Source organism: Phyllostomus discolor, chromosome 1 (assembly GCF_004126475.2).
Source record: "Phyllostomus discolor isolate MPI-MPIP mPhyDis1 chromosome 1, mPhyDis1.pri.v3, whole genome shotgun sequence".
NCBI classification, from domain to species: domain Eukaryota; kingdom Metazoa; phylum Chordata; class Mammalia; order Chiroptera; family Phyllostomidae; genus Phyllostomus; species Phyllostomus discolor.
In genome coordinates, this window is record NC_040903.2 from 175,620,713 (window position 1) to 175,633,710 (window position 12,998).

At 38.8% G+C, this 12,998-nt stretch overlaps 1 protein-coding gene across 2 annotated transcripts in view; it reads left to right on the plus strand.

The window, feature by feature from the left end:
• The first annotated feature begins 56 nt into the window (after nucleotides 1–56).
• Nucleotides 57–12,998, plus strand: part of ZWILCH (zwilch kinetochore protein) — a 33,794-nt gene continuing 20,852 nt past the window's right edge. Inside the window, exons 1-5 of one of the 2 annotated variants that reach the window (XM_036009458.1) lie at nucleotides 57–344; nucleotides 2,431–2,482; nucleotides 7,531–7,626; nucleotides 10,370–10,488; nucleotides 12,414–12,613. In XM_036009458.1, coding sequence (XP_035865351.1) covers nucleotides 292–344; nucleotides 2,431–2,482; nucleotides 7,531–7,626; nucleotides 10,370–10,488; nucleotides 12,414–12,613 — 520 coding nt within the window. In that variant the 5' untranslated portion in view covers nucleotides 57–291. The remainder of the gene's footprint in view (nucleotides 345–2,430; nucleotides 2,483–7,530; nucleotides 7,627–10,369; nucleotides 10,489–12,413; nucleotides 12,614–12,998) is intronic. The other variant, XR_003684108.2, reaches the window with a different exon arrangement.

A 12,998-nucleotide genomic window follows, 5' to 3' on the forward strand; every position in this document is an offset into this window, starting at 1 on the left:
CTCCTTTTCGCGGAATAATTCATAAGTAGGCGTGTCAACTCTCGCGAGATGAAGTGTCTTCCCTTCAACTACCGTAACGCATTATAACTTTTTCTTAAGGAAAAGAAAAAATTATAGGGATAGGGAGAATCGCTGTAGGCTGTAAAGGAAAACTTTAACTTGTGAACAAACTGGACCTGTTTTGGGGCGGTAGAAGTAGTCCCGGCGGGGGCGGGGTCATGACTCCGGACGTCACCGACCGGCGCGCAGTTTAGTTTGGCGGTATCGAATCTGCTGTCCGGCGAAGGTGGGATGTGGTCGCCAATCAACCGAGCTGCTGAGGAGTTTTACACTCGTCTCCTGCAGTGAGTTGTAGCCCTTACTGTTGGCTAGATTGCGCGAACGGCATTACTCCCCCCGGGTATCTCGATTTCTCCCCCTCAAGCCTTTGGCCGCAGCCTTGGGGATTAGCGCCTTGTCAATTCTCAGTGGCGCGTACGTTGTAAACTAAGTCAGCTTTCCTGGGTCCGGGAGTTGGGCAGAAGCCGGCTATCCGCTCCAGTGTGGGGTTGGCCCTGTGGAGGCTTCGTTGTAGTCTAGTTTAAGAGAAAATATCTACATTATCGATCGCGGTGGAGGGTGACAATTTTCCAAGGGGTAGTTTATTCATTGTAAAAGTGCACACAACTTGCAATGCTAGAGGCACCTTCCAGTATATGGAAAACTACATGTCGGCATCTTTCATCTGTTTAAAGCCTTTCTGTGGTCTATTCAAGATAGTTATCTTATGAGCCATAGTTATAGTGATAATGTGATGGTGCGTTGGCTTTTTAAAGCACCTTTATTTCACTGTGCTCTAAGATTGCATTTTATTCTTATAGTGAGGTACTAGTACCAAAGGGGATTCCGTCTACTCCTGCATCCAAGTAAAAATGAATCAGATAGTTCTCAAATTTGAGCGTGCATCAGAATCACCTCAAGTGCTGTCAAAACACAGATTGCTGGGCCCCATCTCCAGGGTTTCTGATTTAGTAGGTCTGGGTGGGGCCAAACAATTTGCCTTTCTAACAAAGTACAGGTGAAGCAGATGCTGCTGGCTTGACACCACACTTTGAAAACCACTGGTATAATCTAACCCCTTTATTTTCTAAATGCTATAAATTTTCATCGTTTATTGCTTTTTTCCTGCTTATAAAAGTAGTCATTCTGGTCAATTTTTTTGATCATTAATATAATGAACACTAGCTTTTTTTTTTTTTAACTAACAGTGTCTTGGGTAGCTTTCAGTATGAGATCCTATAGGTCTGTTTTTTTTTTTAATTAACTGCTGTATAATATTTCATTCTATACTTGAGAAATATACACATGCTTGAGAAATGATAGTTGAGTGATTGATTAACATCCCTGAGTTATATATTGAAGACAAGTCACAGTCTTGTCCAAAAGAGAAAAAGTGAATCAGTCTCAAGCCTCTCTTTCCTGTTTTTATTTTAGTAGGTCACAGAGTAGATAAAATAATAAATAGTATCCTGAAACAATTCCTTTGGGTTCCTTTAGGTCTCTAAAGATTCTTCCTTTTTTCAGAGTGTAGAGCAGGCTGATGTGCATTTGGGTATGTTAATGATTTATAGTTTTACATGCTTTGGGATCACTATTTTAAAACTTTTTTTAAAAAGAGTTTATCTTATTTTTAGAGGGGAAGGGAAGGAGAGAAACATCAATGTGTGGTTGCCTCTCGTGTGCCCCCTACTGGGGACCTGGCCTGCAACCCAGGTGTGTGCCCTGACAGGCAGTCGAACCCATCATCCTCTGGTTCACAGGCCCACGCTCAATCCGCTGAGCCACACCAGTCAAGGCTATTTTAAAACTTCCTTGACTGAAATGGTAATTATTGATGATATTCTACAGGTTTTTACTTACATTTTTAAAAGAAAATTGTTTAACATTATCAAATTTACTAATGTTTTAGGAACAACTCACAAATGTAGAGGGAGAATACATGCTTCCATTTTAGCCATGGACATCTAGGACCTGGGACCCTTAAATAACTTTACTGTGGTGGCCCACTGATTCATTGGTAGGTCAGAATCCAGTCATTTTACTTCCTAAAAGTCTTGTGGTAAATTGCCTTTTAGTAGTAGCTAGTAATATTTTTAAAAAATAAAAGAGTAGAAGTAGGTACTCTAATTTACTGTTGTCTCTTAGAAGCAGTCATACCCAGCTGTGGGCTGCAGTCTATTAATCTCTAGTACCATCTCCTTTTTCTCTCTTTTCCGTAACCTAATACTCTTTTCTGCTTTTTTCACCTCTCTTCCCAACATAGGACTGCCATGACTACTTTTGCATTTTGCTTTCCTCACTGTTGCCACATAGAGATGAAATGATTACTAACTCCTGAGTTAAAATGATAATACTGTAACTCTGTTTTTCACATGTGGTTCTGTATTCCAGAGAATTTAATGAAGAAAAGAAAGGAATCTGTAAAGACCCATTTATCTATGAGGTATGAAAAACTTATTTGGTTTTCAACATAACTCAATAATCCTAAAGTTGTGATTTTTAAATAGTAGGGTGTATTGAAGTTAATTTACATAGAGTAAATTTCATCTTTTTAGAGTGTAGTTCTACGAGTTTTTACAAATGCATTCAGTTATACAATGAAGACAGAACATATCTAACATCTCCAAAAATGTCCTCATGTCCCTATATAGGTAACCCTTTCCTCTGCTCCCAGGCCCTGGCAACCACTGATGTGTTTTTTTATCTCTGTTTTCCTTTTTCCAGAATTTCATGTAAATAAAATCCTATAGTATGTTGCCTTTTGGATTTGGCTTATATCAATGAGTATAATGCATTTGAGATTCATCTATGTTGTTGTATATATTAGTAGTTCAATCTTTACATTGCTGAAAAGTGCTCCATTGTGGATGCACTACAATTTGGTTATCCATTTACCAGTTGATGGACACTGGGATTGTTTCCAGGTTTTGATACTATGAATAAAGCTACTATAAACATGTATGTATTTATTAAGCATCTAATATATGCCAACCATTCCATAGGTAAGCTACCCATAAAGTTTAACCCATAAAATAATTAGTAAACTAAAATAAATTATACACTAAAAGAGAAATAAGCTGGGGAGAAAGAGTCATAAATGATAAGGGTTAATATCCATATATAAAAAACATACGATTCCAGTCAAGATGGCGGCATCTTGGAGGTAAATATTGGCTCACCTCCTTGCACAACCACATCAAAATTACAATAAAAATATGGAACCACCATCACTCAGAACTTTCAGAAATCAAGTTGAATGGACATCTGACAACTACAGAATTAAACCACATCCATCCAGACTGGTAGGAGAGGTGGGGACGCAGAATGGGTTGGTCCCACATCCATGTGTGGTGGGTAAATATTCGGGAGAGATATATCATGAGTAGGGATTCCCCCAGCCCAGGGTTCCAGTGCCAAGAAAAAAGTCCCCATAACATCTGGCTGCAAAAACCAGCGGGACTGAATCAGTGGAAGAAACTTCTGGATCCCAAACAGTTCCTTTTAAAGAATCCACACATGGACTTATTCAGACTCACTCTCTCTGAGCCCCAGCACCGGGGTAGGAGCTTGCAGGCACCAGTGGCACACAGGGAGGAACTGAAGTGTCTGGCATTAAGGTGGGAGCTGGAGGACAGCTTTGTCCCAGACAGGCAGGCAGAGGTAGTTGTCCCTTTTCAGAGCCCTCACCCCACAGAGCCACAGAACCACAAAGCCAGCAGGCAGGTGCCAAATCTGAGATTCCATCAATTTGGCTAACACTGTTTGCCCTGTCCTGTAGATCCAGACACTCCATGCCACCCAACTTATGGACCCACCTAAACTGTTAACTGTGACTTTTCCATATGAATGGCTGGTCTTGGCTCATGCTTCACAGCTTCCTAAATCCTATCAAAAAAGCAACAGTCTACCTCATTAAGCACCCAGCCCCTGTACCCCTTGCTAAGTGGCCCCAGGCCTGGCATTAGCAGTAGCTAGCTTAGACTCACAGCTTGGCTTTGCCTGGGAATCTCCAAGCCCAGCACAAGTAGGAACCATCTCAGATTTCTTTATAGCTCAGGTAGGGTGGCCCTGGCAGGAACACAGGTGGTGGCTGACCTTAGACTGCATCACCTGGAAAATTCCAGAGCCTGTGCTCTCAGTGGACAGCCATGGATCATGTCAGAGCAGCACCACCCTGCCCCTGCACAGCTGATACTCCACAGAGGGTGGAGGTTGGTGGTCAGTGGTCACAGCCAGTCCTTGAAACTAACTGGCCTGGGTAAATCCCTCCCATTGACTTGCCAACAGCAATCAAGGCTCAACTACAAGAGGAGGGTGTCCTCAGACCACACAAAGGGTGCATCTTGGTTACCCACCTTGGGTGATAGGGCAGGTTGTGCCACTGGACCTTATAGGACACCTATCAGATTGGTTCTCCCTGCTATCACAGGGAGTCATAGCAACTCTACCTAATACATAGAAACAAATACAGGGAGGTTGCCAAAACAAGGAGACAAAGAAACATGACCAATGAAAGAACAGATCAAAACTCCAGAAAAAGAGCTAAATGAAATGGAGATCAGCAATCTATCAGATGCAGTGTCAAAACACTTGTTGTGAGGATGTTCAAGGAACTTAGGATCTCAGCAGCATAAAAAAGATCCAATCAGAAACAATGGATACACTAATTGAAATAAAGAACAACTTACAGGGAAACAACAGTAGAGTGGATGAAGCCAAGAATCAATGATTTGGAATATAAGAAAGTAAGAAATAACCAATCAGAACAACAAAAAAAATAAAGAATGCAAAAAAAAAGGATAGTGTAAGCAGCCTCTGGGACAACTTCAAGAGGTCTGACATTTGCATCATAGGGGCACCAGAAGGAGGAGAGAAGGGCAATAGAAATAGAAATGGAAATCTATTTGAAAAAATAATGAAGGGAAACTTACCTAATTTGGTGAAGGAAATAGACATGCAAGTCCAGGAAGCACAGCAAGTCCCAAATAAGATGGCTACAAAGAGGCCCACTCAAAAGAAATCATAATTAGGTGGGGTGGAAATGGGAGGGAGGTGGGGAAGGATGGGGGGTGGGCTGGGATGGGAGTAAAAGAAAACTGTACTTGAACAACAATTAAAATAATAAAAAAATAAAAGACTGAAAACATCATAATTAAAATGCCAAAAGTTAAAGAGAATCTTAAGAGCAGCAAGAGAAAAGCAGTTACCTACAGGGGCGTTCCCATAAGACTGTCAGCTGATTTCTCAAAAGAAACTTTGCTGGCTAGAAGGACTTGGCAGTAAATATTCAAAGTCATGAAAAGCATGGACCTACAGCCAAGATTACTCTTCCCAGCAAAGCTATCATTTAGAATTTAGAGGCAGATAAAGAGCTTCCCAGAGAAGAAGAAAACTAAAGGAGTTCATCATCACCAAATCATTACTATATGAAATGTTAAAGAGACTTATTTAAGAAAAAGAAGATCAAAACTATGAACAATAAAATGGCAAAAATACAATCTACCACCAGATGAATCTAAAAAACAAATTAAGCAAACAGGAAAAACAGACAGAATCATGGATATGGAGAGTGTTTTGATGGTTGCCAGATGGGAGGGGACTGTGGGGGAATGGGTAAAACAGTGAGGAGATTAAGAAGTATAAATTGGTAGTCACATAATAGCTATGGGGATATAAAGTACAGTAGGAAGTGGAGTAGCCATAGAACTTACACACATGACCCATGAACATGAACAATGGTGGGGGGATTACCTGAGGGAGTGGGGGGTGCTGGGTGGAGGGGAGCAAGGGGGAAAATTGGGACAACAGTAATGGCATAATAAGGCAATTAAAAAACAAATAATCGTTCATACATTCATTTGATATTCAGTGCATAATATATGCTAGAAAAAAACAAAAACCTCTTTAAAATCAATTAGAAAAAGACAACTATATTAGGACACAAGTAATCACAGGGAGAAAAATACAAATATAGTTATCTTCACTATCTGAATTCTCACTAACCAAACTCAGAAATTCATTAGATTCAGGTAAATGTATTGATCCTTCCCTATATGAATTCTTGCCACTTGATACCTGAATTAATTTCTTAGGGCTACTGTAACAATGTCCCATGAATTGGTTTGCTTAAAACATCGGAAATACATTCTCTTAACAGTTCTGGAGACCAGGAGTCTGGAATCAAGGTGTCAACAGGGCTGTGTTCCCACTGGAGGCTCTGGGAAAGGTTCTTTCCTTGCCTCCTTGCTTTTGGTGCTTTCTAACAACCTTTGCTCTCTGAACTTGGTATCTAAATGCTTCAATATCCAAAACAAATTAAACAGACTTAAATAGTGAGAGATATTTGTCAATAATAAGCATATTAGAGACTATTCACCTTCATTAGTAATCAAATAAGTGAAAATTAGAATAACAGGATACTATTTTCTGCAATGAGATGGTAAAAATGAAAATGCTCAAGTGTTGATATAGGTCATAAGAATGCAAATACGTGGGTGTGGTGTATTTGAAAGGTAATTTGACAATATCAATATGATTTTATATATTCATCTTAAGAAAGTAATACAAGATGACCATTAACAATTGTTTATTATAGCAAATAACTTGAAACTACCTAAATGTCAAACAGTGTGAAATTAGTTATATGAGGGTAGAGCCATGATACTACTGGACAGCCAGAGACCATTTAATGGCATGAAATGTCATGACATACATGTTTTAAAAAATTTTTATCCTCACCCAAGGATATTTCTCATTGCTTTTAGAAAGAGGGAAAGGGAGAGAGAGAAAATCAGTTGGTTGCTTCCCATACACACCCAGACCAGGGATCATACTCATCTGCACTGGGGGTCTAACCCACAACCTTTCCGTTATCTGACAATGCTCCAACCAACTGAACCCCACCGGCCAGGGCAGGAATATCCTATTTTTATTAAGCAGAATTCTATCTAGATATCTAAATAGTGGATACATTTTTATTTACATAGGTTTGTTTATATGCCTGGAAAAAGTGCTGGCAAATTATGTGCCAATAAATCTAATAACAGTAGTGATTACCCTGGCTAGTGGAACTATAGGTGAGTTTTTAAACATTTCTTTTAGCTTTCTATTTTCAGACTTTTCTACAGTAAATGTGTATTGTAATTGGAATGAAGGACTATAAACTGATAAAGTTCTAAATCCCACATTCTAATCAGAAGAGAGGATAATATTTTATAAAGGGTTAATTTTGTGGTACATAGCAATAAATTCAGAAATGATTAGAGGAAAAGGCAGTCAGTGTGATCCTAATTAAAAAAAAAAAAGACTACAAGACAGAGTGCAATTTAGGTGGGCCTTGAAGCATGTGTAGGTGTAGATATGAGCTACATTTTCTAAAGATGAAAAATAATATGGGCAAAAAAATTACTTGCATAGAACTGGTCTTTATTTAAATATTTGTACAAATATTAAACCCAGAAAACATTGCTTGATATCCTCTGTTTTTACTAGGTTGATGTGCAAGTGCAGTTGATCAGCAAAGGCCAACCAAATCCTTTGAAAAATATTCTAAATGAAAATGATGTAGTATTCATCTTGGAAAGAGTGGTAAGTGGTTCTTGGCCTTTGTGGTGGTTTTATTGTTAATTTGGTTTCGTGGGAATAATCTCAAGTGTAAATATATATATATTTTAAAGATTTTATTTTTTTATTTTAGAGGGGGAGGGAGGGAGAAAGAGGGAGAGAAACATCAATGTGTGGCGCCTCTCACACGCCTCCTTCTGGGGACCTGGCCCGCAACCCAGTCATGTGCTCTGACAGGGAATTGAACCAGTGACACTTTGGTTCACAGACTGACACTCAATCCACTGAGCCATACCAGCCAGGGCTCAGGTGTATACATTTTTTTATCAGCATATTTAAAAGTGGATTCTAATTCTTTTAGGAATAAGTACAGTGATGTTCAATAGAAATGTAATATGAAACACATGTAATTTAAAATTTTCTGGTAGCTTCATTAAAAAATAGATAAATGATATCATATGGTAATATTTACTTTTAAGAATGTTATGAATGGAATCATACAGTGTGTAATCTTCTGAGTTTGGCTTTCACTCAGTATAATGCCTTTGAGATTCTTCCAAGTTGTGTGTCAGTGGTTCATTTAATTGTGAAGTGGTGTCTCATGTGGTATATCATGGATATACCACAGTTTATTTACCTATTCACCCTTTGAAGGACATTTGGGTTATTTTCAATCTTCAGTGATCCTGAAAAGAGCTACTATGGTAATTTTTGTTCAGATTTTTTTTGCGCACTTAACTTTACAGTAAGTACTCAGATGTGGGATTGCTGGGTGTGCAATTAGGTTTAGTAATTTTTTATTTTTTATTTTTTTTAAAGATTTTATTTATTTTTTTAGAGAGGGAAGGGAGGGAGATAGAGAGAGAGAGAGAAACATCAATGTGCGGTTGCTGGGGGTTCTGGCCTGCAACCCAGGAATGTACCCTGACTGGGAATGGAACCTGGGACACTTTAGTTCCCAGCCCGCGCTCAATCCACTGAGCTACGCCAGCCAGGGCTAGGTTTAGTAATTTTTAAAAAATTTAATCTATCTGAAATTATAATTTCAACACCTAACTAATGTAAAAATCATTAATGAGGTATTTCAAGTTCTTTTTTTCCATGCTATGTCTTGAAAATCTGATGTGTATTTTACACGTGTATCTCATTTCAAGTGCTCAATAGCCATGTGGCTAATGGCTATTGTGAACTGAACAGCACAACACAAGTAACTATGACTCATGAAGTTCTATTTTAATTTTAACTGTAGCAAGAGGGAACTTCTTATTTTGTATCACTTTATAATTACAACTTTAAAGCTTTTTGCTTTAATTATGGTAACTGATTGGCAGTTGTGGTTTTTATTGAGTCCTGATAATGCTGTCACGTTACAGGGTTGCTTGATGTAACCATTCCTTTGGTTACATCATTTCCTGGGGTAGATGGGAACAGGCTGTAATAGGGGAAAGCGGATGCTTCTGTAGAAGGACCACCTCTGTCTGCTTTGGGACCCTCATGCTGTCCAGACAGGCATGGCAGTGAATGAACAAGCTCTTTATTTTAAACACACACACAAAGACTTTCTGAGGAGGGAGCTCCTTTGTCTTTTATGTTAATGCATGGGTGTTATCAGTGCTTATATGTGGTGGACAAATGCTAGGAAAATAATTCAAAGTGAAGTATGTGGTTGAATTTAGACTTGTGTTATGAGGAGAAGGGGAAATGTATGTATGTAAAGCAAAAGCTGAAAAAATGATGATGGTTAGATGAAGATAAACTGTCTTGAAAAGGGTAAAGATGAACAGAGGGCATTTGTGGAAAACTGGGCTAAGATACTGGGGAGAATGCCGCTTGGAGTTAGGAGTTACCTGGAATTCAGTGAGGCCCTGGCATTTTTGGGTAGGGAACAATTAAAATGGCCTTTGTTTCTGCAAAGATCAGTAGGGCTTAATGCATGAGTGTTAGCTACATAACTGTTGGAAAGTAGAACAGAGGAAAAAAGTGATTTTGGGGGGTACCTCTAGTTCTAGGAACTTTTTGGAAAGCCAGGCCTGGAAGGGAATGAAGTCTAGAATATGGCAAAAGAAATTCAAAGTTGAGGAAGCATCTAGGTTTGATTCCTATTAAATTGGCAGAGGACTTAGTGCCAAAAGAGACTACCGATTCAAATGTTGGCTTTGCACTCAGCAGCTCTGTTATTATCCTAGGCTAGTTATTTAGCCACCCATTACCTGTTTTCTCATCTCTAAAACGGGGTTAATAATAGGATCTATCTCAGGGCTTTTATGAAGAATAAAATAAAACTGAGAGTGGTAGCTGGTACCTAGTTATGCTTAGGAAATGTTAACTGATAATTGTTATTATTGGCAAGACTAGTTATCTACTTAAACACATAGATATCAGAATCCTATAACAAAGAGAGTTGATAGCCCTAAGAGGAATAGCTTTAAGGAACCTTTGCATTTTGAAAGTGAAGAATTCAACAAAACCAGGGAGCTTCCGGTGGGTTCCCCTCATATTTGGTCTTCAGGTTATATTAGGTACAATTCAGTGCACTTTTTTCCCTAATGGCATCAGATGGTTCCACTCAGAGCAGTATCTTCTAATAGGAAATACTTCTGATGGCAAGATGTGTCGGTACCAAACTGGTTTGTAGGTATGGTTTTTGCAATAGCCAAATCGTTTGTGCTTAAAGTTTCAGAAATCAATGCATTATGTTCTAGCATAATGAAGAGTTGACTTTTATGTTCTTTTACCTGGCTAAATACTTTTAAAACATTTTTTAAAGCCTTTAGAAAAGGAAGAAACAAGTCATGTTGAAGAGCTACAATCTGAAGAAACTGCTATTTCTGATTTCTCTACTGGTGAGAATGTTGGACCACTTGCTTTACCAGTTGGGAGGGCGAGGTAAGTTTTTTTCTCAGTGTCAGGGTAGGAATAGAGGTGGAGGGTAGGACCTTAAATTGAAGCATTCTTATAAACATTGGGGAAAAGATGTATCTAATGCAGGTCCTTCCCTCCCTCCTGCCTCCTCCCCTTAGATATGTATATCCAGGTCTACTGAATATCCCATTTACCGTCCCAAACATGACCAAGAAGGCTGTGGTGATCTTTCCTTTCTCCAGTCTCCTATACTGTCTGCTGTCGCTTTTAAATGTTTTCCTTGTGTCTAATCTGGTTCCCCTCCAATCTTTCTTCCTCCGCGTTGCCAAGAAAGTTTGATCGAGTTTCTTCCCTACTTATAAATCCCTCAGCGGTTCTCACTGCCTCATAATAACATCCAGATTCCTTTTGAGTGATGCATAGGAGCCTTCCTTATCTAGTCTAGTGGTCTTCCACCAGGAGTACCATGCTCAGTGTGGGCATTTGGAAATTTCAGGGGTAGTTTTTGGTCACCATAATGAATGAGGGGAGCTATAGGCCTGGGCCATGGATTCTAAACATCCTGCAATGCATGGGGTTCTCTTGCCCAGTGAGGAATATCCTACCCTGTAGAAACCCTTTTGCCTCTCTGCCTTGCCAGCTTTGCTTCCTGCCTCCTCCCTGCGTAGCCATATGCAGTTCTCTCTGTCTGGCCTCCCTACCTCCAAAACTGAAAAGTCCTTGTTATCAAGGAATTCTGGAGGATATAGTCATAAAAATAATAACATTTAGAGAATAATAACTGTAATAACAATATTCACAAAGTGACCTTCCTTCATGATGGTTTTTGTTTTACTATGTAGAAGCTTTTAACATTTTTATGCAGTTAAATTAATCAAGCATTTTCTTTCATGGCATCTTGATTTTAAATCACATTTGGCCTTTTTTCTTTTCTCTCCCACAACTGAAACATCATTTATTTATATTGTTTTCTCCAGCCAGTGTTTGTTGGGATTTACCCATGTGCTTATCATTTCTTTGCTCTCTATTTCTTCTGGCATTTCAGACCTTCCTTCTGGGATTATTGTATTTCCCTTTTGAAGTTCAGTCCCTTAGAAATTCCTTTCCTGAACATCTGTTGGTAATAAATTCAGTTTTCATCTGTTTAAAAAGAAATTAAACCACATTTTCGCAACTTACTTTTCATATACTTTCAAATTTACAGAACAGTTACAAGAATAATATGGGAACTTCTGTATGTCCTTGACCGAGTTTCACCAGTTGTTTACATTTTGCTATATCTGCTTTGTCACTCTTTTTTCCTTTTTCTCTTTCCTCCTCCTCCTCCCCCACTCCCACTATCTATATAATATATATATATCTTACACACACCATTTTTTTAGTATGTTGGAGATATTGTACTTCTTGACCCCTAAATGCTTCACTATGGATTTCTTAATAACAAGTACATTTTCTTATATAGCCACAAAACAATGATCAAAATCTGGTAATGTAACATTGTTACAATACTTTTATTTAATTCACTTTCATTTCCTTAAAGTGTCCCAGTGACTAATAACTTAGAGCATCTTTTCATGTGCTTATTGGCTCCTACTTCCTTTTTGGCTCCTACTTCCTTCCCCCCCACCCCCAGCTTTACTGAGAGAGAGTGACATATCCTACTTGTTTCCTTAGCTTAATCTCATACCATACTTCTGCTTTGACTGCATTGAACTCCCTGCTGATAGCTCCCATCGGTCTGTCACTTTCTGGTGTATGAATCTTGGTCTGCCTCATATGCCCGTCTCTCACTTCTTCATTGGGTGTAATATTTATATGCATTCTGCCACTTAATTTTCAGATTTTTGTTTCTGGGAGACCCTTCATGATACGATATCTTTGGAAAAGAAAATTCTTAACTGATTGGCAATCTCTACCTATGATTAATACTTTCTACTCTTGTTTTCAAGGCAGTTAATTGGACTTTATACCATGGCTCACAATCCTAATATGACCCATTTGAAGATTAATCGGCCAGTTACTGCCCTTCCTCCCCTTTGGGTAAGGTGTGACAGCTCAGATCCTGAAGGGACCTGTTGGCTAGGAGCTGAGCTTACCACAACCAATAACAGCATTACAGGAATTGTCTTATATGCGGTCAGTTGTAAAGGTGAGAGCTCACTCTTACTATTTTACTGGGTGTGTGTATGTGTGTATTTATTTATTTGGTAGTTATTGTTTTGTGGGTTTTATTGGAAGTTGATCTCATGAAGAGGGAAATGCACACCATAGAACTTGTGTTAGCCACCATGCATGACTACTCCAATGTGGAACTTGCAGCATGTTGGCAATATTCCAGAAACACCAGAAACAGACCTCCAAAAGTCTGGGCAGGGGTTCATGGCTGTTTTGTTTCAGTTTCATTTGATTTGTATATTTTTGGGAATTTTTCATTAGAGGATAAAAAATTGAATATAGTGACAATATAATTCCAATCTCATAGTAAGCATACAGTTATATTTTTGGTGGTAGTATTGACCTTGGTCTCAGTTTTA